Source organism: Canis aureus, chromosome 13 (genome assembly GCF_053574225.1).
Source record: "Canis aureus isolate CA01 chromosome 13, VMU_Caureus_v.1.0, whole genome shotgun sequence".
NCBI lineage: Eukaryota > Metazoa > Chordata > Mammalia > Carnivora > Canidae > Canis > Canis aureus.
The window spans coordinates 18,925,368-18,951,534 of record NC_135623.1 but is presented as its reverse complement, the minus strand read 5'-3'; the positions used below and the strand labels follow the sequence as shown (position 1 = coordinate 18,951,534).

Sequence of the window (26,167 nt, the reverse complement as noted above, 5' to 3'; positions counted from 1 at the left end):
AACTGGTGCTAGAAGCCCACTCTTTTGGCCAAGAGACAGATGAGTCAGACGTGGCGGTTTCCTTCTCGCACTCCTGCCACATGAAGAGCCATTGGCACGGACTATAAGACATGCGTACCCACAGGCACCTAGTTCTTTTTCTTTCTTTCTTTTTTTTCAGGCACCTAGTTCTGAAACAGAAGATGCTATGGAAAAAGATGCAGTAAATGCCCCCAAATGAATCTATGCCACCAAATCACTGTGTGACCTTGAGGAGGTCATTTTCCTTTTGGCATCACTTTTCTCATTTGTAAAATGAAGAAGCTGAATGAGAATCTCTCATTTTCCTTCTGGCTCCGACATGCTATGATTTGATTGCCTCAAACTCATTAGTCCCAACTGGCTTGAATGGGACCCAGTAGTATTGAGGATAATCATAGGAATCCATCAAAACGTAGCCCAAAGAAGGTAATCTTGAGACTAGAGTGAGATAACTTAGGGAAAGTGCTTTGCATTCGGCGAAGGGCTCTGTTGTGTGATTTTTCATGGAAAAGAGGTGGGCAAATGTGCCCCTTGTCTCCTAACTTGCCTTTTGCCAGCAGCCTTCCCCCAACTTGTAACTTCTAGCAACCTTTCAGGCCATCCTACCTCACCCTCTTTTCTCTCTTCAGAAAGAAAAGTAGCTCTAACCCAAAGGAGGCTGGGATGACACAGTGTAGGACATCAGTCATGTGCTGGGGGAGGGCAGAGAGCAGAGAGGAGAAACCAGACCTCAGAATTCAACAGATCAGGGTTGGAATCCCCATGTCTCTTTTTGCTCATATATAAAATGGGAGTGACTCTTACTTAGCATGGTTGTTCTCAGGATTAAATGATATAAAAAAGCTTATGGGCACACATAGCACTCATTTACCCCTGGACAAGGACAACAGGCTTCCTGGAAGTGGTGGCGTGAAGACAAAGCTGAGTGCTGTATAGAATCTTGAGAGCTGAGCGGAGAGGAGGGGCAATCGTTCATAGAGAGGAATGTGTGGGGCGAAGGTTGGGGATGAGTCCCTGTGTACTGAGGGAGGCTGGTGGTTGTGAATGTGGGGAGTCGTGTCCTTTAGTAAAGAAGGAACAAGCAGAAGAGTAGAAGTTTCATGGAAGGGACATAGAGAAAGGAGTCTAAAGCTTTAAAGGTGGAGGCTCTTAATCCAGTAGGTAGTGGGGATCCCTGAAAGGCTTTAGGAAATTATGCTTTAGGAAGTTGTGACTATGCTGGTGCATCTTGGGAGAGAAGCTGCAACCCCACCCAAACCAAGGTGTGGGGAGGGAAAGAGATTGTCACCACCCCAGAGGAGCTCTGTTGCGGTGCTCCTCTGACATAGAAATCTGAGCCTTGGGGAAAACATCAGACTGCAGCTTGAATTAAAACAGATGTGATTATGGTAGAAAAAATGTCTTCAAGACTTTAAAAGTTCAATTTCCTTCCTTTTAATCTTTCAAGAGAATCACCAGTTTTAAACCCAAGACACTGAAAATCCTACGTAATAAAATGAATCCAGAACTCCATTTGCTGATCAGACCTGAGTTAGATTGCTTTTATTACTTGCTTTTCTTTCAGTAACCTGAAGCTCACAACGCCAGTGGGGCCACGGTGGGCCCAAAGGTTTGGTCCTACCATAGGTTATGCCCTTGCTACTCAGAACAGTCCTCGAACTAAAAACATCAGCATTACCTGGTAGCTTCTTAAAAATGCAGATTCTCAGATCCCACTCTGGACCTTCTGATCAGAATTTGAATAGTAATGAGATACCCAGGTGTATCCTGCACATTAAGGTTTGAGAGGCACTGAGTTACACCAGGCCTTCAGATTGCAGGAATTCTTTACAACCAGAGGAGGTCAGAGTTGGTCCAACCTCTTCATTGAAGTAACCAGGACTTAAGATCCGGAGAGAGGCAAGAACTGTGTTTTCCAAGGTTACACAAGTAGTAAGTATGATTGGTATGGTAAGGTTAATAACGGTAGACCATGGAATATAATAAAAAAATAACTCTCTATAGCTAGCTGGAGATGGAGTACAGTACATCGCAAGCGACTGCAGTTTTGGAGTCAACTCTATGTGCAAGATGTACAACCCAGGCAGGCCAAATTATTTCATCTTTCTGAGCCTCATTTTCCCCTTTTGAGCAAGTGGGAACTTTAAGATCCTCTTGATAAGGATGTGACGGTTAAGTGAAAAGATGTATGTGGAATACTTACCACAGTCCGGTGCTCACTAGATAGTAACTGTGAGATTTCAGAGATGCAGCCAGAACCCAACGCTTCAGAATCCTACCTACTGTCTTTTCTCCTAATCACAGAGTCAATCCAAGTCTTACTAATGGGCATGGTTTTCTAATGTAATAGGAGTTCCCTCTGCAGGATGGATAGCCCCTTCTGTGTGTCCACGTACCTCTGAGCTCTTTCATCTCCTGGCATTTACACACACCTACAATGGCTGGATCTCTTCTCTGTCTTCCCCACTAGAACACGTCTTGCCTTAGAACAGGTACTGTGGCTTTTATCTCTGTCTCCCCAGAGCACATCATAGTAGATGTACTGGCACATGGAAGGAGTGAGGGATGGAAGAGAGGTGGGAAGAAAGAGAGAAGGAGGAAGGAAAGGAGGGAAAGAGGGAGGGAGCTGGGAAGATGTTGGGTGTTGGAAGGCAACCATTTTACAGCATGATGGATTCATTCAGAGAAATAGCTTGACAGTACAGAATTCATCTTTTTATGACTGTGACAACACTAATACATTTATTTCCCTTCTGAAATTAACTTTCTAATATTAAGAAAGGTCAAGATGAACTGCAGCAAAATGAGACATTTTGTCATTTTTAACAAATTATACCAAAGCAGACTGTCAGATTAAAGGGGTCACCGTTTTGAGGTCTAAACGCTGGTGCTGATTGCATAATCAGAACTAATGCTTGTCTTTCTCACCTTTCCCTGCTCACAGACCTCTAATGGCTCCCTTTGGCCCAAATGATAAAATTCAAATATCTCGGCCTGGTGTTCTGAGGCCCTTGAGAGTCTGATCACTTCTTAAAAAATCCATTCCTTCCCCAAAAGGACATTCTAACCAGCCAGACCCACCTTCTTCCTACTATTCTCTTCCCCTATTGACTTTGCCCATGTGATGCCTCTTGTCTTAACTGCCATCTCTCCCACTGGACGTTCAGAGAGTCTCTCTGTCCTTTCTCTGCCCTACCCATCCAACCCGCTGCCTGGCCCCTTGTTCCTCAGGACTTGGCTTGCTCTGGTCTGAGCCTGCCACGTCTGATCTTTTAGCCTTGAGTTGGCCTTGACCATGGCTTGGATGCGGAGTTCCCTCTGCCTCACCCACAGTTTGCTCTACTCTACCTGGAGGTATTTGGGGAAGCCTTGGAGGTCTATGAGAGGACACTGAGTGTGGGTGATCTGTTTAAGGGAAAAAAGAAAGAAAAGAGCCCTAACCCTCTGCCCTGTTCATTCTGCTCCCATCATCCTTTGATCCATCCATTTGTGAACTCGGCCCTGGGCCAGAAGGGGGACATCTGGACTCAGAAGAATGAAAATTAAGCCCTGACTCTATCTTTTGGGAAAATTACTTAATAACTGTAGTCCTTAGTTTCCCCATTTGCAAAACAAAACACATAATCCCTACCTCACAGCATTACAGCAAGCATCCTATGAATGCTTGTATGTGATGGTGCTCTGAAAGCTATACATCTCTGTGACATATTAGTAAAAATAATTATGACAAGACTCATGTGCTAGTGACTCATCCCAAGGGCCTACAGTGCATGTGCTCCAATCTGGTAGAGGTCACAGGGGCCTGAGTTTGAGTCCCAGCTCTACAGTATTGTCTCAGTGTGCAACCTTGGGCATGCCGGTTCCCTGCCCTGGGCTTATGTCTTCTCTCTCTATTCTCTTTCTATGGAAGATTAATTTGGAGCACCTCTTAAGATATTCCAGCTTGAGGTTCTCTGGTTCCATATAGAGTTCTCCAAGAAGCCAGAATTAAGTTACTGATTCAAGGTTAAAAGTGACCGCATTGGAATCAGCCAGCCCCATTCAAGATCCCAACTCCTAATTTACCTGGCATGTTCAAACCATGGAGTCCATTCTGGAATTCTTAAAGCAAGTGCTCCATATAGTGGTTGGGAGAGGGGCAGGGTATCCAAAGTAATGGCATAAACCTGGTATTCCATTTACAATGTCAACTAAATCTAAATACAGTGGAGATAATTCTGAACATTTGCTACTAAAAGAGGTGTCATCATATTAAAAAAAAAAAAAGCTAAATCAATAGAATTCCTCTTTTCTAGGTTTGCTGTTTACATGTCTTTTAAACATGAAAGAGGACACCCCCCTACCGAGAAACGTTGAGTGTCCTGCTAGCTGCTCACCCCACACTGCACTGTGGAAGTGGGCCCTGGGGTCACGCAGAGCTGGCTTCCATTTCCAGCTCTGCGCCCGCCCGAAGTATGACCTTGCAGGTTCTAACTGCTTTTCATTTGTTCCTTCTTGAGACTGACATTTTACTGATGTGTTAGGTATTGTGCCCTGGGCAAGAGAATGCAGAGGTGACAGAGATATAGTTTTATCCTTCAAGGAGTTCACAGCTGAGTAGAGAAAACAAGCACATAAACCAATCAGCGTGATGTGGAGTGATAAATGTGTGCGCCAGGGGAGACTGCGCTTAGGTGGGGAGTTGTGGGGGGTCGTGCATGCTGAGCCTTACTTTTCTCACCCGAGAAACAGGGATAATGATGCCCATTTCCTATGGATTAGATGAGGCAATGCTGAGCACTTAATAGATGCTCAATAAGTATCAGCACCTTCCCCCTTTCCTACTCCCACTCCCACACCCGGGTGCTGAGAGGCTGTTTTCATCTGCCCCACCTGCTCCAGAAGATCGAGTCACATAGCAAAGATGTCTCTTAAAGAATGTGCCTTAGCAGCTGGAGGATTTTTCAAGGTCACAGCTGGAGCTAAACTCTAACAGGAAAGAAACTGTCCATTTGTAACTGAGAGTCAACTTTTCTGACTGCTGAGTGTGTGCTGGTTGTGCCAGGAGTGTAAAGAGCTTTGGCTTTGACAGGCCCTGTGGGCACAGCCAGAAAGGGGCCATTTCTGTTGAACGGGCTTATCTGCTAATCAGTGTCCAAACTCCACCTTCCAGCGAGACCCTGTCCAGAGTCTCAGCTGGTAAAACCTGCTCTGAGCCACACCCGGGGTCTGGAATTCTCCAGGAGACAGTTCCTGAGGGTTACGTTCCCTGATATTATTCACTTTAGAATCATCCTTGCTGTCGTCACACCTTAGGGATTATAGTGAGTTCCCCCTCCCCAACACACACACACACACACACACACACACACACACACACGCACACACGGTGCCCATACTCACACTGTAGGAATGACACAAATCCTCTTGCCTTCTGAATTCACCCAGAATGGATTAGAACAGACAAATATGGGAAGCCCTCAGAGAGAAAGGATCCCACCCCTGGAATTGAGCTTACTGTCCCTCAATGAAAGGTATTAGTGCAGCTGAAGAAAGACTCACAGAAGGGAGTTGGGCGGTGGTCAGAGAAGCCAAGATGAGGGCCGAGGCCTGCTCCCTGTCTTTTACAAGACCTACTTGCAATGCTATTTCAATAAACAGAGCTATGGCTATTTTTAAAATAATACAGCTTGAAGATGGTGATAGTGTTCTGAAATTAACCTTGAAATCGAGAAATTCACATTGAAATATCAGCTACTGTACACTACCAGATATGAGCTTATGATAAGAATACATGCTAACATTTATTGAGTGCTTATAGTTTACCAGACTTAGAAAATCCTACACCAAGGGCAGTGTCATTTTTCAATCCTTACAAGGGCATGATTTGAGGTTTGCTCTGGGGAAGTGGGGTCCCTGTCATGCTTACCAAGAGGACAAGGAATTGGCAGACTGCCTAGGATGTTAGGAGTCTGGATTTTGGCACGTCTGAGATAGGGGTTCTGAGAAGAGGGGAGTAGAGGTACAGTGGATGGGTGGTTGCATGCAAAGACAGACAGAAGGACAGCTAGTCAGAAGATCGATGCATAGACGGCTATCAACGCACCCCAGTTGCCTTCTATAATGTGGGCTGGGCTGGCTTCCTCAGGCTCCAGTCCTAGGGGTTGGCCAGCACCAAGTAGCTGCCTTGGGAGTTTGGTTCTATTTTACAAAATGAAGTCCCTCCTTACATCTGGGTGGCCAGGTCCCCTCCTCCTTCCATAACATTTTTTTTTTTCAAATTTTAAACTTAAAATATACTTGTAGAAAATTGCTGGGAAAAAAAAAAAAAAAAAGCAGAGATGAAGGAAACAACCCTTGTGCCCAGAAATGCCACTATTAACATCTACTTCATATCCATTCTTTTGTGTATGTTTTAAACCTAGTTGTTATATGTCTTAACATATAATACATAAGCAACTTTGTCTTCTGCTTCTTTTCACTTAAAATTATAGCATAAGCATTTTTACAATATTGTAAACTCCTCATAAACATCCATTATATGAATGTATCGTGATTCATTTAATCAGTTTCCCACTGTTTCCCACTGTGAAGGCATTTAGATTTTTTTCTCAGTTTTTCACCATTTATAAGTAATATGGACTTTTTTGGCATAAATCCTTATTCAGACTTCAAATTATTTTAGTCTAGGTTTGTAGTACTACAATTGCTGGCTAAAAGCTACAAACAAAACAATATATTTTAAGCCCCAGAAAGTCATAGTAACACGTTTTTCTCTCCCTTTTGAATTCCAAGTCATTTCCAGTCCCTGATAGAGAACCCCCTGGATTTCAGGATGAAGTCCAAGCTTCCTGGGGTAGCACACCAGGCTCTATGAGCGGTCTCGGCCTACCACCTTGCCTTACTTCCCCCCTTCTCCACATGCTCCCCTCAGTCCAGCACCCCGAACTCCTTAGAATTAATTCTGAGTGTAGTCGCCTGTCTGACACACGTGCGCTCACACATGCTGCTCCCTCTGCCTGTAACGCTCCCCAGTCTGTCTAAACAACTCCTAGTCTTCCTTTAAAACTCACCTCCAAGTCACCTCCCCCAGCAAGCCTTGCCTGACCCCAAGTCCAGTAGACATGACCTGCTTCTCCCACAAAGCATCCAGACTCCTTGCCTGTCATGATGCTTACCACCTGTCCTGCCATCATTGGTTTACTGAGTCAGGAGCTCTAGACCAGGGGTTTGCAAGCTTCCTCTGGCCATGGAATCCTTTATTCAGACACATCTTTCATACTGATAAAGGTTAACCTCTGTTGAGAATATATGTGCTCTGCAAAGTGCCTTCAGCAAGTCCCAGAAATCGGTTTGGTTAATCCTCACAATGACCTCTTACAAATGAGGACGCAGATGCTGGGGAAGGGAAGGGAAGGGACCTGCCCAAGATAACAAAACTAGCAGGTATTGAAATGAGATTCAAACCCGGGCCTGAACCTGAGCTCTTAATCACAAAATTATACTGCTCCTGTTAAAATGAAGAGGAGCCACATGGGAGGGAGGGGGTCCTCAGACCTCTTGCCATTTTTCCAAAAACAGTTTGAAAACCCCTGCTCTACTCTGCATCATCAGTTCCTTGAGGGAAGTGACTATTTCCTATTTGCCTTTCTATTCTAATATATAGTGCCTGGGCTGTGAAAATGTTTATTGAATGGATAAATGAAAAATCTTTTTCTTTCAAAGATGACGGGGAAGTTACTCTTTTATCTTTATGCTTTACTAGCCTTGAAGTGAAAGCGAGCAATGCGAACCTAGAGGGACTTGCTGAGCGGGAGAGCACCAAGGCTCATTGGCCAGGCGGCCAGGCTGTGTCCAGGCCGATAAGACTTCCCACGCCAGACACTGGGGACGGGTATGGGGCTTGGGGGGTGGGCATTAGAACTTCTGGAAGATGGGGCAATTTCTTGATGAAAGGTTAAACAGTGGAAGCAGTGATTAGTTTGGTCCTTTTCATCAGAATTCAGCTCTCTCCACCACGGTAAATAATGGACTAATTAGGCATCTGGCTTACTTGATTTCCCATGGCTAAGGCCAATTTCTGAAATGCAATATGCTATTTGATGTAGCAGCATGAATTCCTCCTGGACTCCAGAGCCTCCCAACAGCAACAGCCAAAAATAACTCTCGGAGAAGTTCCCCACACATTGAACACAACACCTTAAATGTGACTTGTACTCTGTTATAGGCTGGATAGGCTGAGAGCCTAACGGGGTAACAGGCTTATGCTGATCCCAACTGGTTCAAACCAGAGGCCCGGAAGGGGAGGAGTTTACTGGGGTGGGGGGGGGCAGCGGTGAGAAACGGATAGGATGGGTTAATGGGAAAAGCCCCTGGACGAGATGAGCTGGGGCTATACTGGACTGGTTGGGTAAGGGAAAAGATGTTATCCCAGGACTATCCACAGAGACTCCTTTTTAGCTCATTGTGGCCAGATAATTGGATGACCGTGGCATAGGGAAAATGGGGAAGCGAGCTTGGTCTAACTTAGGAACGAGGGTAAGTTGAACAGACACCAGTAGCAGAGAGAGAGTAAAGAGAATTTTAGAATTTGTGGATTTGCGATGGAGATCCTACATGGCTCGATTCTAACATTCTAGAATTTCTGAATTTGTGAGCTTGAGAAAAAATTCCTTATGTGGGAGCTCTTGGTGACAAGGGATCAGCAAGGGCAAAAGATGAAGGAAAGAAAATGAGTCAGTGGAAATGCAGAACAATGAGAGAGAAGTGCGGGGGACGGGGGTTTGAAAGCCTAGGGTGCCATGGATTTCTCTGGGCTGCTTCAGTGCCATCCTGCTAGCAAACAACGTGTCAGATGAGGGGGCCAACAAGATTTCCCCAAACACTCATCAACAGCCTACTAAGTGTGGGTCCCTACCAGGGGATGGAGGTAGAAGCTGAAAAAGACAGAGCTTCTGTCCTTGAGAAGCTCAGTCTAAAGGAGGCAGGGAAACAACCCCCCACCTGGAGAGACGGCTTTTTAATCAATGCTTAAGAGGTCCTCTTTGAGCTGCCAGTGAGTGGCCAGACCTGCCCAGGGAAGCAGGGAGGTAGATCCTTGGCTCTGAGGGGGTTTGCAATTTAACTGAAGAAATGGAAACCAGAGGACATCAGGGGAGATGCTGCTATGGCACCACGGCCCCCAACTACACTCCATGCATGTTTATGGAATAAACCCACTAGATGGAAGAAGCTGGGTCTGCTAATAGAAGAACAAAGCAACAAAATGCTCTATGGGCCAAAGGGTTCAAGGAAATCTTAGAGAAGGTGGGCCTGGAGGTGCGTTCTGGAGATTAAGTAGAATTTGGAGAATGACTTAGTGTGTCTCTTGACTCAGCAAATTCTCGTCCCTCTTTCAGAACTCTGTTCACACGTTAATTCTAGGTCTTGGTGAGTGCATTTCTTCTTTCTTGCCTGTCTTTCCTCTCTCTCTCACCCAAAATGCATCCACAGAAGGTCTGTGCCCTGCACTGGGTGTCAGGGATCAGAGATGACAAAGGTGAAGTCTAAGACCTCCGTGGGATCCCAGTCTGTGGGAGGGTACAGGAGCTGGGGAGAGCTGGGTCAGTGAGGTAGGTGCTTGTAATGGCCAAATGCATAAAATATTAGTGGCTCCATTTCTCACATATTAAAGGCTATTTATAGCCATATGATCTCATCCTGAGAGAAATCCCATGGGACCGACATCCCAGTTGCCCAAATCGCCAAATAGGGAAAAATAAGACACAGAGTTTAGTTGGCCTGACTCAAAGGGAAGCTTCTGGAAGCTTTGCTGACCTTCATGCAGTTGAAACAATATGTATCTAGTTAGTCAATGAGAGGTATCCAGAGTCTTTCAGGATGAAAAGATGTTAGAAAAATTGAAGGAAAAATGAACTTGACAGGAGCCTTGCTCTGAAGTGGGAGATCCATCTCTCCGCTCGGCTTGCTTACCAAAGTTATAATAATCCAGAGAGTTAGAAAGACCACGGCTTTTATCACAGGTGGGAGAAGTCGGTCTTTAAAAAAGTAACGACTTGTCTTAAAATTTCTAAAAGTTTCAAAACCATCTCAAACTATTGTAGGAAAAACTGTAAACATTTCATGAACCCGAAACACCCTATGTTCTCCGAGCCCGCTGTGCAGTATTACGTTTACCTTTAGTCTTTGCTTCCATATTGAACCTTCCCCTGGTGGCTATTTACTGACTTACTGGGCCGTGTTGGTAGGAGTGGAAAAATATTCGAGTGGACCTAAATGTGTGACCTGCGGCTGTGGTGTGAGTGCATTTAGCCTATTCCTTGTGAAACCTCTGGCGGCTGGCTGCAGTCTGCACATTTCAACAGGGCATTCCTCTCCACCCGACCCAGGGCAAACATCCCTCTTCACCTTATAAAACACTTAAGGTCACACACATCAGGCCTTTCTCCAACCTCTGGGTAAGCAGGTCAGGGCTTATTCTCCCCTTCTAGCACATGGGCACACTGAGGCCTAGGACAGGAACATTAATGGGACATCTGCATGTGCTAAGCACCCTCCTAGGCATTCACTCCAGGCTGTCCTTCACTGGCAGACTTCTGTCCCTTGTCGTGGAAATCCTGCCCATCAGGGGAGTCTTCACAACTGCAAAATGATGCAGAGACGCAGATGGTTGGAGCCAAATGGGGCTCATGGAGTCATCCTTCAACCCCTACAATGTACAGACTGGGGTGCGGTGAGGCGGGAATGAAAGGCCCAGAGAGGGGAAGACACTTGCCTCGGAGTGCCAAGCTGATTAGTGGTTCGTCTGCTCTGGTGGGGGGTGCTAGTTCTCGGTCTCTCTTGAAGCTGGCACAGCTTTAGCTGCTCTCTGCAGGGGACTTTTGGGGGGATACAGCCAGACACTTGGGGATGGAATGAAAGTTTGGGAACCTACAGTCCAGATTCCTGGGCTCCCTAGGCCTCAGGAAGAGAGTCTGCTAAAGCCCTAGGGATGTGGTTTTCCCCCCAGGGTGGTCCTGCCTCTTCCTAGGGGGTGCTAAGCATCCTGCCATAGGGGATGCCAGAGTGGTGGCCTCCTGCTCTCCTGGTTTGCCCCTAAGTGTGTCTGTGGGTGGGGACGGGTGCCCCCAACCTTCTATCCCCATCCTTGCCAAGGTGGCTTTACCCCTTTTACCCAGGCTGTCAGGTACGAACACGCAGGTGTCCCTTTGTTTCTGGTGAGGAGCTGCCATCTAAGGGCCTTCTGATCTGGCGACCCAGTAAAACCCCTGCCCATGCTAAGAGCAGACCTCACAGCCCCTTCCTGCCACTTTAACTGAGTGGGGACACTGGGCCTGGCTGTGGGTGTGTGTGTAGGCTCTTGGTGTAACTGGACCGCTGCCTGCCTACCTGCTATGTACCATGTCTATGCTTTTGTGTATATGTTTTCTGTCTTATGTCTGTGAATGCATATGTCACGTGTTGTGTGTGAGTGTGTCTTCTGTGCAGTGAATGAGTGCTGGTTCTGCGTGTGCTAGGTGACCATGTCACCGACTGCTCTGTTTGTCCTGCAGATGTGTTATACCTTATTTATTTATTTGACAGAAAGAGAGCAGCTTCTCTTGAGGACTATAGGAGGCAAGCGAGGAAAAAAAAAAAAACAAAAAACCTAGGCTGTGTTGCTCTATTTTAAAAACTGCTCCGTGTTGTTATGGCAGCTAATTTTCCTTAAATGATTTAAGGAAACAGATCTGTCTAAGAGCTACAGCCAAGTTGTTATAGCAACACAGGCCTTTCTCCTCCAGGAAAAGGGGGGTATCCCCCCACCCCCTGCCCCAGAGCATAGGAGCCTCTCACAAAAGCAACCCTTGGGCTCTGAGAGGCTCAGGGCAAAGGAAAGGACGGGAGGGGCCCATTCACCTCCCACCTGGGGGATCCCTGGGGATCCTCCTTAGCAACTGCCCTTGCAGCTCTCAGCTCCGGTCTCATTGTCCTTCACCTGGACTTCCACAAGAAGCACCTGATGGGCTTCTCTTCTTTCACTTCGTCTCATCTCCTTTGATCCACTCTCCACACTGCAGCTTTCAGAAGTTTCTAAAAGCGTATGTATGTCATTCAACATAATATTCTCTATGGTGCCATGTTCTCTGCTACATGCTGGATAGGCACAGGGCAGTCCTTGAATGGCACGCCAGGAACGTTGGCCTTTACTCCACAAGTAATGGGGAGTCATTGAAAAGTCTTAATCAGGGGATAGAGACCCAGTTGGATTTAAATTTTAGAATGACACTAGAGTTTCTCAATTGGGGGACTGAGTGGTCGGGAATACTATTCATGGATCTCTGTCTCCCTTGATCAAATGTTTTTGATGGCTTTCTATTGACTACGCTAATTCTCAAGTTGGAGAGATGGTGTGTGCTGGGATAGTCCCAACAAGTGGCATTTTGTTCCACGGCCTTGATTTTTTTTTATAGTCATGTTACTCAATTCAATTAAAAATCAATTTAAAGGAGGGCCTAAGACTTTTTAAGATTGTAACTGGACACAGGTGAGAGGAGGGCCTGTGCATGCTCTCGCATGTGAGTGACTCAGGTGGCACTACTGATGGTGTGATGTGAAGTCGCTGACATACTCTACAGTATACGTGCCAGGTAGGGGGTGAGCTCTCACCTAGAAGGTGCTATCCTCTCTGGGGCTAATTACCTGGGGAAGATGTAGAATGCTCAGACCTAATATCAGGGAAGGAGAAGCCTGGATATGAAGTAGAGTTGGAACTGGCTCCCCTGGTCTTCACACTGAAGGTAGTGAACTGTCTAAGAGCAACTCCTGAATAAAACGTGGTCGGATGGTGGGAGGACAGGGACCCAGGGATCTGAGGGAGCTCCTGGTGGCCAGAGAAGGGTATCTAATTTAATGGTGGGTAGGATGGGGCAGGCCCTGAGGTCAGGAGATGACCAGAAGATGACCAGAAGCCTGCGTCAGGGGAACCAGAGTGGGTGATGCCATCTGAGCTTCTGTCCCTGTGAGTTGAGGACAATCTCAGCAGGTTGCAGGGAATGCTAGGAGTGGGTTTACATCCACAGATCAGAGCCTGAAGTAAAAAGGGCACAGCAATGGTGGCGCCAGTGTCTGGGACACTCTGAGGGAGAGATGAGATTGGGGAAATGTATGTGGTCCGGTTGCTTCCTTTCATTGGGGAAATCTTATTAAAACTAACTTACAGAGGCTCTGGTTTACTTCATCATTTGCTTCGCCTTTACTCTGAGCACCTGTTCAGAGCCAGGTCCCTCCTGGGCACTGGGGATTCTGAGATGCATCAGCCAGGCCCTGCCTAGGGGACAGTCCATCACAACCGGTAAACAAAAGCCATGATGTCCACAGGGGGCTGTCCCAGGAGTGGGCATGAAACACTTTATATCTAAGATCCAGTGTAGTCCTCTGGGTAAAACCCTCCGTGGTTAAGATCATCATTTAGTTCCCAAGGCCTGGAGATGGGGGAAGGGTTTAGTGAGCAAAACACTAGTGTAGGAAAGCAGCCTTTGAAGTAAATGCCATCATTAGCACAGGCCAGCAGGCTCCTTGCCCGGTGAGGACGCAGGAGGGCGCGTGCCCGAGACCCACAGGCAGGCTGAGCATATCACTTGTGCTCAACTCCAAAGTGAGCATGTCTGAAGCTTGTCCCCAGGCTCACTGCCTCTCCTGAGTTCCCACCTCAGGAAGGGCATCACATCTACTCCACTGTCCGGGCCAAACCACGGACGTCATTCAAAACTCCTTCCTGTCCCATCAGCCAGTCGCTAAGCTGCCCACAGCTGGCTCCATAAGCCTCTCCAACCCTACAGCAGCAGCAGGCTCCACTGGTCTCCAGCCTCTAGCCTGGCCCCCTCCAAATCCACTCCCTCACAGGCACCAGGGGGCTCTTTCTGAAATGTAAAGCTGATTCTGTGACCTCCCCGTTCCCACAAGAATAAAGTCCAAATTGCACCCTATATCATAACCCCGTCTGCTCCTCTGCGCGCCCCTAGTGCCAGCCACACTGAAGGAGCTGGCGGTCTCGTGAGGGTGCCTCTCTCTCAAGGCAGGTGCACAGATGTCGCCTCTGCCTGGAAAGCCCTCCCTGCCCCGGGAATCTTTCAGCATCACCTCAGGTAGGGCTTCCTGGGCTGGGTTCCTTCTCTGGGCTCCCACAGCCCCCGGGCCTTCCTCCACAAATACTCCTGGGATAACTGCCTGCAAGTGCCTGTCTCCACCAGGCTGAGAACTCCTCAGGGGTGGATGGCAGCCTTGATGATTCCAGCATCCAGCACAGAACCTGAAGGAGTTTTGTGAGGAACAGCGGTGTTCACAGACATAGTGCCCACCCGCCAGGGAGGGTCTGCTGATTCTCTGCTTGCTGGCTCCGTCAAGCAGAAGGCCACCGAGATGGAGGAGTGAGGCCGTGAGCATTTAGAAACGAGGCCAGAGGCTGTCCTGACAGTTCACGTAGCTCTGGGTTGAGTGATTATGATGACGTGCACAACAGCAGAGGTCAGGAGGAGAAAGCATTCCAGGATATTAGGGCAGATGCCCTTGGGTACTGCAGTGTCTGCAACTGGACACAATGACTCTTGAAGTCCAATCCAAATAACGTCTGTTGAGGATCTGCTGCACACCAAGTACTGTCCTAGGTGCTTTCCCACAGCTTTAAAGTAGAAAGAGGGTGTAATTTATCATCTAAACTGGGACACTTCAAAGAGTGAAAGGGGCCACTGTTAATACTCTAGGGCAACAGGTATGAATAGGAACTGCCCCAGGCAAGCCAAACTTACAACCATCCTGCCCACAAGTCACAGTTTGTGTGCTTTCCCCTCACCCCCATAACGCCACACACAATTTGTGAATCTATATTTATCAGCATTTACTTATTTAATGTCTATTCCCTCACAGATTGCAAGGGTTAGGGTTTTGTTCACTACTAGAAAAAGTCTCAGTGCCTACTGTATAGGAACTACTTGATAAATATTTGTGGAAAGAAGAAAGGCAAGACTGGAGTAGAAGCCTGGGCATGGAGAGCGGGAGTGGGCAAGAGAGAAGAGGTGGAGGGAGCTGGGATCCCTGACTCTCATGTTAGTGCTCCGTGTCCTTGCTTGGGTCCTAAAGGAGTGGACTTTCAGGAATAGCACAGCGGAGGCAATGGGCTGAGCATCCAAGTGTGCTTATTAGGATCCAACTAGCTGATAAGCAACCTATTCATGGCACAAAAAGCATCTGACTATCCCTGTCACTCAGTGTCACCTGATCTATGCTCTGCAGCGTGGATCAGTGCCCAGTTGTTTGCGAGCAAATCAATGACTTCTCAGTGATGACAGCAATGAAAGGCCCAAGCCTCTTCTCCTTAGCAAACTTAACCCTTCTCTCTGGTTCCTCCTCCGTGCCTCACCCGCCAGTTCTCTCCTCGGGGATTCATCTAAAACACCCCGTTTGTTCAGCGGCCCCCACTCTATCACTTCTCCTTTCCTATGTCTTTTGTTTTTTAATCATGCCTCATTGTCCTCTCTATGAATAACTGTTTTCTATCTATAAACCATATTACAGTTGGCATAACACGATTTGCCATGTTCAATCCAATTCAGTTCAACCAACAGTTTATTGAATTTTTATAATCAGCCAGATTGGGAAAAATGTAGAGGCAATGGCAGTCAAAGCGCCCTAAAATCACAGTTATCAAAGTTAGAAGAGATTCAGACTCCGATGTCATCTCACTCCAGTGTCTTCCAAACAACTGAGTCTCCTCTATGCACCATTTTGTCAGTGTCATTTAGCTTCAAGGTAAACAAAGTTTAGTAACGCAAAGTTCAGAGCTCCTACATCCACTCCATCTCAGGCAGCTCTAGTTGGTAAAAAGTTTCCTTTCTCTATAGGCCTGGCCTCCTCCTTTGGCCTCCACCCAGGAGATGTCTGTCCTATCCTCTCTGAGAGCTCTTCAAGGATAGAATGATTGTGGTCTACTTCCTTTCTCTAACCGACGAAACCCCAACATCTTCTCCTATTTCTAACAGAGTCTTGCCCCTATAAGCAAACTCCATATGGACACCATTATTCCCCTTCATTCTGGACTAGCAGGCAGGCCCTATTCTCTGGGAACAGGCTCACCACTACCACCATAGCCCCCAAGTCCAACCATGTGGTTCCATTGTGGCTGTCCTGTCCTTACATATCCTTGCCTCAGGGGCCAGAGTTGACCTGCCCAGAGGTAGCATGTCCCCCAAGTTAGGCCAGTCACAGTCTTCGAGGACTGGAACTAGAAAACAAGATTGAATCACTCTCCAGTGGTGGAAGCCAATAGATGTGACACCTGACACATGTCTCCTACAGGTGGAGGAGGCCAGTCTAGTCTTTAGTGATATGAGATACTTGGGTACTCTTGTAACAAATTCTCTATTTTTCGTAAACTCATTCAAGTCATATTTCTTCTGCTTATAGCTGAAGAACCTTGACGAATATGAATCTGCTTTGCTATATTTCCTTTATCCCATGAGGCCTCCTGAACCCAGATGAACCTGATATTTTTGATGTGTAGAGGAAGACTCGGGTCTATCCGATTTAGAGACAAGAGCAGCAGGCCTAATACCCATCCTGGTTTTGACCCTGCACTCTTAATTTGTAGCTCCTAGTAGAATTTCCCAGGACAACACTGCCCTTTCCCAGATTAAGCCATAAAATCAGCAGGTGCTGAAGGGGTTTGGTTACTCACTGGGTCATTGTACATCTGGATGATGAGCTGTTTCACTCCATGCAGGGTAGGGTGAGCCCATGGAGAGGGATCCAGCCAGTGGCGGTTCAGGTCAAACCCCATCAGAGAGCACCTAGGTTGTACCCAGAGTCAGAGTCAGTATGAACAGGACAAGCCAAACTTGACACTTACCAAAATACAGCTAGGAGTAAGAGCAGTCCCTGTCGCATCTACCGAGCCTTTATTTTTTGCCAGAGATAGCTCTAAACATTTTACGTGCATTAATTCATTTAATGCTTTCAACAACCCTATGAAGTCACCATCATTATAATTCCCACTTTATGTAAGAAGAAGCTGAGTTCAAATATTTCTGTGGAGGAGTCTGATTTCAGCACCTGTGCTCTGAGACCACAGACACATGTACATCTCTCATACAGGGCAGGAGAAAGAAGCATTCAGGCTGAAGTCACGGGTGCCCCTATTTTTCCTCACGGTCTCACACCGCAGCTAATCCATTGTCTCTACCTTCAAAATGCATTCAGAACCCGACACCCCTTTATTACCCTCCACTGATACCACCTTGAAGTTGCACCAAGATCCCAAGTATTGTAACGATCTCTTACCTGGTCTTATTTCCACCTTGGCAACCTCCCAGCCCACTTCTAACCCCCCCACCCCATTTTCCACTCAATATCCAAGGTGATCCTCTAAAACATAAGTCAGATTATGTCCCTTTTAAAATCAAATGGTCCCTGTTAGGTGCAGAGTAAAACCCCTTACAAGCTACCAGTCCCCATGTGGTCCTTCCCTGCTAACTTCTCTGACCTCAGCTCCTACCACCATCCCTCCTGCTTCCTCTGTGCCAGATGCTGGACTCCTCATTGTTGTCCCAACACAGCAGGTGCATCCTTCCTCGGGGCTTTTGTACAGGCTGTCCCTCTGCCTGGAATCCTCTTCTTCCAGATACCTTAATGACTCGTTTTTACTTATGTCATATCTAATTTCAAATGTCAACTGCTCAGTGGAGGCTACCCTGACCACCTTCTCTGTACTCTCCCTTGAACACATTAAAGAACTTCATTAGGGCAACTGCAATCATGACTCCTGGTTCTCCTCCTGTCCTTCCTTTTCTTACTTCAGATCTACTCAAAGCCCTGCTTATACCTGGGAAGAGATGTCACTTCCAGGTCCCCATGCCGCCACCTGCTGGGTGGCAGTACCTACACACCCTACACGTACTCTCTAGGCCAGGCCAGGCTGAGGTATAATTTCCCGAAACCCTGTGCTTGCTCACAACTCAAATGATCACTTTCCTTCTCTCTAATCTATCCTTTTCTAATCCCTAGAATGTGTCCCACTCAGGTTTTCCTATCTTGCTTTCCTGATCAAGATTCATCTATGACTTTCAGTCACCCATATAAGTCTGTTCCTTGCAGATTTTTAAGCAGATTCAAAACTGATGGGGGCCATGCCCTTTCTCTCTGCTTTCTGTGCCCAAATTGTCCTCCCTTTTCTTCTCTATCCCTCTGCCTCACTTTTTTACACCCCCATTTCATCTTCCAAGCTCCTTTCTTTCCTTAAGCAATACAATTTAACCCCTTCTCAACTTATTAAATTCATATTCCCATCCCTACTCAGAAAAATAAAGGACTCTACTGGGAATCCACCTCTCCTTCAAGATGGTTAGGGTGGGTATGGGGGGGGGGGTAAATAATAATAATTTCCCCTTGTGCTTAAAATAAGCATTGTGGGAATCTTGTAGGAGAATAACTGATGTTTCATGGGGGCACACAGGAAAAGGTTTCATTGAGGAGAAGCCTCAATGAGTTGGGTCTTGTTGAATGAATAGAATTTTTCCAGGTGTTGGGGGCAGAAGGAAAAGTATAAGCAAAGAAAGGAACACGAATCCACCCAGGATATTGGGGGAATGGTGGACAATTTGATTTGACTGAGTCATAGAGTATGTAGTGAGGAGGTGGTAATGGTGAAGCTGTGAAAGGAGGTGGAGGTGAAATGTGAAGGGATTTGAATGGCTGGCAGAAAGTTTTATTATTTTGTCTTTGCATTTGCTGTGATTAGATCAACCAGTGCTGATGTTTGCTTCTCATTGCTTACAGATTGAGAACAGAGATAGCCCTACACATGGGTCACAGCATCACCATCACAATCAAGGGAACACAATCAACAGAACATTTGCTGACAGCACTCTGTCTCGAGAACTAAGTACTTTACCAAGCACAAAGTACTTGATCTAAGTTAACGTTGTGAGGGCAGTGCTATTACTGTTCCCATTTTGCAGATGTGAAAACTGAAGCATAGTGAAGTTACAAACAAATTGCTTGAGAAAAGAGGTGATGTCAGGATTGGTACACACGCAGATTGCATTCCTGGCCTCCAAGAAACATAGTCTAACAGGAGAAAGAAGATATGCTCACAGGCTTATGTCCATTTATAATTCAGGACAATGTTGTAAGGATTAAATGAGCTAAACAGGTGTAATGAACTTAATTCAGTATAGGATCTAGCACCTAATAGCAACTTAAAAATATTATGTGGTTGTTCTATGGAGCTTTTTATTACTGTTTTATGTTACATCCTATAGGAGTGATATAGAATAATAAATCTGCAGTCCACAAGGGGCTGGGTGGGCAGCAGACAGCAGGGGGCAGGGATATCCTCTATTTTCCTGTCTGGGAGTCAGGCAGACCTGTGCATAACCATTGTCTTCTCTCTCCTAAGGGTGTAGGCATTTACCCATTTTATTTGGGGAATGCCCAGCATCTAACCCTGTGATTAGACGGGACAGGGTTGGGGAATTTGCTCCTGCATCATAGATGATGAAACTATGGTAGTGGCTTTTCTCCTCCCACAGGATACATATGGGCCAGATGCCCCCTCTGTGTGGTCCGCCAGCCAGGGAAGCAATAAGAAACCACACTCAGGCAATAGCCACTTCTCTCCAGGACTTAAACTTGGACTAGGTGAGGCAAGGCTGGGAGTCAGGTGTATGGCGGTGCTTCCATGGAGCAGAGGTAGATTATTCCTGCCAACAGCCAATTTTCTGTTCTCCAGAGCTACTCTGTTAATTGTTTGTTTTCCACATGTGGCCCTTCCTATAAATTCCCTTTTTGCTTAAGTGGCTGGAATTAGTCCTTGTTTCAGTAACAGAAAACATCCCTAACCCTATAGCTTTATAGGCTAATTTATACTAAACTCCAGCAGGCCCTGATACTGTCCACTTCCAGTGGCTTTTTTTCACCAAGTAAGTGAAACCATTGGTCTGAGTGCTATGCCCACAGAACTCTTCCAGCTTTCACTAGCATCTAAAAACCCCTTTGGGTTTCTGTCTTATCATGTGTAAAATGAGAATAACAATCTTGACTTTCCAGATTGTGAACAGGAACTAATAATGGCTCAGCAGAATCCTCAGAACAGAATGAATATTGAGTAAATGGCAGCCAGTGATGACAGCAGCAGTGGTGAGGATTGTGGTATTGTTGAAATTGCCTAAATCTAAATATCACCTCCTCCCGGAAGGCTTGCTGACTTACTCTCTGCAAATGTAAAAGACAGGTACTTTTCCTCTGCAACCATGGCCATCCATTGCTCCCTGCTGCCTTGCCTCCCACCCAGCCCATCAGAGGAGCTACAGTACAAGATATGGTAGTGATGGAGTCTGTCTTCCCCACTGGACCATGAATTCCTCAAGGGTGAGGAGGATATTCATGTTTGTATTCTTGTGCTTGACAAAGAGTCTGGACTATTGTAGACATTGAGGAATTCGTTGTGGAATGAACATTTCATTCTTTCCCAAGAATTTTCCAACCTCATGACATAGTTCTTACAACCATCCAGGCCCACAAGTGGATTCCATTTTCCAAGTGGAAGCAGTGAAAGCCAGAGAAGGTAAGCCATTCCTTCAAGGTCATCTAATCGGCTCTACAGGGCCCAAACTAGAATCCAAGTGAATTGGCCCTGGGGCCCTCCGTCTTCCCATTTTGTCATGCTGCTTCCAGGAAGCCTCTTTCATTCAGAAAAGTGAGATTCAAAATCTAAGAGAAGGTGTTATAGGTGAAAGATTCTGAAAGGTCAACACCTTGATCCAGCCTACTGATAAAAATAGTGTGGCTGGTCACTCAAAGGCCACTCAACCCTCAAAGAATCCTGGAACTCTTTAGAAACTAAAGGATTGGTGAGACTCTTCAGTGAGTGAGTATCTGTGCTGGGTATTTTTTGAGCTAATTTTTAAAAGAACACTTCTAATAGTAACAGTCCATCAGTAGGTGGGTATTTACTAAAGAAACACCTTAGTAAAGATGCAGGAGCCCTGCCTGGGTAGGGGCAGGGGAACAGGCCTTGCCTCTAATGTCTAACTCATCTTGAGACAGTCACTTCCCCTCCCTGGACTCCATGCTCTTCTTTGCAAAATAAGGGGGTTGTATTTCACTCAGGGCGGTCTCTTCCAGCTCTCACATTATATGTTGTTGTTGTTTTTGTGTTTTTTAAAATTTTATTTATTTATTCATGAGAGACACAGAGAGACAGAAAGAGAGAGAGAATGAGAGAGAGGGGCAGAGGGAGAAGCAGGCTCCATGTAGGGAGCCTGACGTGGGACTTGATCCCGGGTCTCCAGGGTCATGCCCTGGGCTGAAGGCGGCGCTAAACTGCTGAGCCACCCAGGCTGCCCTTGTTGTTTTTTTTATTTTTTAAGTATTTTAATTCCAGTCAGTTAACATTCAGTGTTTTATTAATGTCAGGTGTACAACATAATGATTCAATAATCCCATACATTACCCGGTGCTCATCACAAAAAGTGCATTCTTTAACCCCCTTTACCTATTTGACCATCGCCTACCCACTTGCCCTCTTGTTCTCTATAGTTAAGAGTCTGTTTCTTGGTTTGTCTCTCTTTTTTCCCTTTGCTTGTTTGTTTTGTTTCCTAAATTCCACATATAAGTGAAGTCATATGGTATTTGTTTTCTCCCACTTATTTTGCTTGGCATTATACTCTCTTACTCCATCCATGTTTCCATTTGCCACATCCATCCACATGGATGCAAAGATTTCACCTTTTTTTATGGCTGAATAATATTCCGTTGTGTATATATACACCACATCTTCTTTATCCATCTTTTAATGGGCACATGGGCTGCTTCCATATCCTGGCTATTGTAAATAATGCTGCAATGAATATCATTATATGATTTTAAAGGATCAATAATTGGGCTTTATCCCCAAAAGCAGGGACTTGGAGGAAGTACATATTTCCAATAAAGTTAAAATACCAAGAAAACAAAATATTCTAGGGAAAGGATTGGTAGTCGTAAAAAGAAACACCAAATAGTCAAGGGATGCTAATACTTTAACATTAATGCATGCATTTTTCAACATTTGAGATTTGTGTGGGACCTAATCTCTGCCTCTAGGGGTTCTCAAGTTGCTCTGAACTTTGAAGAAGGGATGGGAATTTACCAAAAGTCAAGGCCTCAGAGGGCATTCCAGGCAGAGTCTGTGGCATGTTCAGGGTCAGCAAAATGAGAATGGTTGGAACACATATTTCTAACAGGCCACAAGTGTATTATGCTTGTGTCCCTAACTAGGCTATAAGCACCAGGAGGGCAAGGCTCACGTAGCTCTTTTTCTTCAATGTTTTCAGGACCCAAATCATCTGCCTAAAGACAGAGGAATGAACAAGGTGACCTCCAGATGCCAGGCTCTCATATTATGATTGCCAGTTTAGAGTCACTGAGTGTGAAACCCTAGGTCTCTGCTCTGCGTCTCTGTCTCCTTGGTGCTCTTCTATCCTGTTATTTATTTTTGAGATGAAATTTCTGCTTGAGCTCAAAGTCAGGACCTGTGTTCTGACATGAATGGAGCTTGTTACGGTTAAAACGAGACCCAGTATTCGACATTAGGATCATTCTAGAAAATCCAATTTTACGGAAGTCAAATTTATATGTAACTACATAATATATACTTTCATTCTCTTGAATTAGAAATACTATTGACTATCTTTGTTTCTTCTTCTAAACTCTGAGCCCAGTGGGGGCAAGAAATATATTTGTGTCATCTTGCCCACCTCTATTCCAACTTATCTACTACCAGGTGCAGAGAAGGTTCATTATATCTATTGAATACATGAGTAAATGAACAAGTGTATGAACAAATACCCTGAAGATGTGCAAACAAAGCTTAGGTAATTACTTGAATATGTTTTTTGAAAAATATTTAAGTACCTGTTACATGCTAGACACTTTCACAATAACCAAATAAGGTAGTTATTATTAATCCTCATTTTATAAATGAACAAATAAAATCCAAGAGAGACTTGACCTTTAAAATGTCACTTGACAACTACTAGGATACAGATCAGGGATTTGAACCAAGATTTTATTGATGCCAGGATGGTCTCCAGTGATTTTTTTTTTTTTTTGAGGTCCTCCCAGCCATGGTGAGGTTGTATCACCTATGAAAGCGATCCCAAGCTACTCCTGTCTGCTCTTCCTTTACTGATCTCTTCCTCCTCTGCCCAATGGCAGAGATACAATGGCTCCAGAGAACATTACTCAAATGACAAATAAATAGCTCCATCTTGTGAAGGGCATCATGCCCATCCTTTTTGCAATAATGGCAGCTAGAATGAGAGCTATGATTTTAATTCCCCTCCTTATGATTTCCTTTTCATCTCCTCTAATGGATAGAGAAAAAGACAGCTTGGTGGCTCCAGCTCAATCTCATCTGAGCACTGTGGGGCTGTGTGCTCCTGGAAGAGTGGCATTGACAGGCAGAGATATATGAGGCACACATGCAATTGTCTCTCAAACGCAGCAGTTTTTCAGCATTACCAATAAGCTAGATTGGATTAAGTATATTTGCACCAAAAGCAAAATAAATATTGCTTCATTTAATGCCACTAAAAGGTTGGGATTCAATTGCCCTTGGCCTGAGGCACCTTCTAGCTCTATTGATTAGCTAGTGTCAGAAGCCAGACAGTCTGTCATCAATAGCTCCTGCAAAATGCTTAGCAGGTGGGGTGGGCTCTACTATGGTGGAGATGGAGGGTGGTGGGCAGTGTCCTTTGTCCCGAATAGAGGGATAAGTACAACACATCTGTTCCCCATCACCACCATCAGGATATTTAAAGCTTTTCCCTTACATTTCCTCTTAGATTATCACAAGGATGTGACCTGGGCTGTAAAGGCAAAGAGAATGGGTAAGAACATAGCAGGGTGCCTGGGTGGCTCAGTTGGTTGAGCATCTGGCTCATGGTTTCCACCCAGGTCATGGTCTCAGGGCCACGAGGTTGAGCTCTGCTTTGGGCTCCACACTCAGTGTGGAGTCTGCTTGGGATTCTCTCTCTCCCTCTGCTCCTTCTGCTTGTGCTCTTTCTCTCTCTCTCTGAAATAGATAAATAAATCTTAAAAAAAAAAAAAAAAAGATAAGACTATAGGTTCCAAGTCACAAAGACTTGGGTTTGAGTCCCAGATCTATCACTGAGTAGTTTTGTGACCTTGGGCAAATTTGTGTGTTTTTCTCAAAGATCTGAAAGCACCAGGAGGGCAGGATCTGAATCTATTTCATTTGTCATTGAGTCTTCCATGCTGGTACAGTGTCAGACACATAGCCAGCTCTCCATTAGACTGTATAAAAGAGAAGCTCAGAAAGCTTTAGTAATTTGCCTGTAACCCAGCAAGGACAAGTGAGAGAAGCAAGACTTGAACCCATGGGCTCTAACGCCCATGTTCTTAGCTGTCACTCTATTCTCTCTTAGCAGTTCTGGGAGTCAGGTCAGCATCCAATTGAGGGGACTCATGTGAGGTGAAGGGTATATGCAACACCCTTAATTTTTAAGTGGGAAAGCTGAGAGGCACTTGGATGCCTTGGTCAATTAAGTATCTGATTTTGGCTCAAGTCATGATCTCAGGGTCCTGGGATTGAGCCCTGCATCAGGCTCTCCGCTGAGTGTGTGTGTGTGTGGGGTGTCTGCTTGTCCCTCTGCCCTGTCCCCTGCTCATGCTCTCTCTAATAATCACATATTAAAAGAAATAAATGGGGAAACTGGGTCTCAAATGGGGGCTAAGATGAAAAGTATCTTTATGCAAAGGACAAAAGATGGCCCCTTCCAAGCTGACAATCAGGTACCCCTTCTGAGTGGTGAAGTACACTTGCTCTGGCAGACGTGGGGTTGGGAGCAGTCACAGCCAGTCTGGCCCCTTGATCAGGAGCCTTGGGGGCAGTGCACAAACTGCATGTGCATGTAAGGCCGCCCTGGACATTCCCAAGGTCCATAGCAGAAGCAGAACGAGGTAGGCCCTCCTACCTCCAAGGGTCAGCAAGATCTCTACCCGGTAATTGTGGCCCTTCTGGCCAGGTGGTGGGTTGGGGGAAGGGTGTACTCAGATCACACCAGAAAAGGGATCATCTGTAACCTAATAATTCCTGGGCCTTTCCTTCCAGAACTTATCACTAGTGAACAAAGAGAAGTTTTGTTGGAGAGCCCTCTCCCTTCCCATGGAGAATATGTGCTCTGGGGTTTCAGTCTCCTTCCCTCCTGTCTCCTTCTTGGAAGCAACACCAGGCTTGGGGGGGATTTCTACATTGTGACTTAGAACAATTCAGAGAGTCACCAACTTAAATGACCCAACATTTCATAAAACCCAATGCCCACATCTCAAAGACCAGGAAATGGAGGCCAAGGTCACAGAGCTATGTAAGGGTAAAGTTGGAAGTTCATTCCAGGACCAACAGATTATTTTTCCCTCTGTAAGAACACTGACAAGGAGTAAAAAAAAACCATTAGCAAGGCCCAAGCAGGAACATTTTCTAAAGTGCACTGGCCCTTGCAGCTAGGAATCATCTATTCCAACTTCAGTGAGAAAGGACAAAGGAAACACAAAAGAGGAGAAAAGTCCTTTAGGTCCTCACAAGCTCTGGGAGTAGGTGAGATCCCTCCCCACTTGGTCTAAGCCTGAAAAGTGGCTTAGATGGAGGGTGGACTCTGGAGCGTAGATGGCAGCGTGGACACTGCCTGGACGAGATGTTGGCTTCGGCCACAGGTTAGCTGTGTGGCCTCTCTGTGCCTCAGCCCTCATCTGGGCAATGTGGCTCTTGCTCACCTTGGAGGGCGGTTCGGAGGATTCATTGAGATAAGCCACGGAAAATATTGGAGACACTGCCTAGCTTGAGAGCAGCGCGGCACCTATGTTAACTGGTCTCATGGTTTCATCTTGGCAGGACTGTCAAGGTCTTCCACACACTGGTCCCCACATAATCCTCCAGCTTCTTCAGCGGTATCCCTAACCGGTATACCAGGCAAGGCTCACGCATTTTCCGTCCTATGAACTAATTGCAAGAAGATGCCCCCTCCTGGGGGCTGATGTAACTCCTCCAAGTCACAAGGCTGATCAGGCCTGGGCTGCCTGCCAACCTCCACCCGCCCTCTCCTAGCTGGTGCCTTTGTGTCGTGTGTGACCCTAC

The 26,167-nt window shown here is 45.9% G+C and overlaps 1 protein-coding gene across 13 annotated transcripts in view; it reads right to left on the bottom strand.

Annotated features, from left to right (window-relative positions):
• The window catches only part of LOC144281984 (BEN domain-containing protein 5), a 1,369,676-nt gene that overhangs the window by 79,805 nt on the left and 1,263,704 nt on the right, over window positions 1-26,167 (bottom strand). For all 13 annotated transcript variants that reach the window (XM_077845011.1, XM_077845003.1, XM_077845014.1 and 10 more), the window contains one exon: window positions 16,712-16,823. In XM_077845011.1, the coding sequence (XP_077701137.1) occupies window positions 16,712-16,823 (112 nt within the window). The remainder of the gene's footprint in view (window positions 1-16,711; window positions 16,824-26,167) is intronic.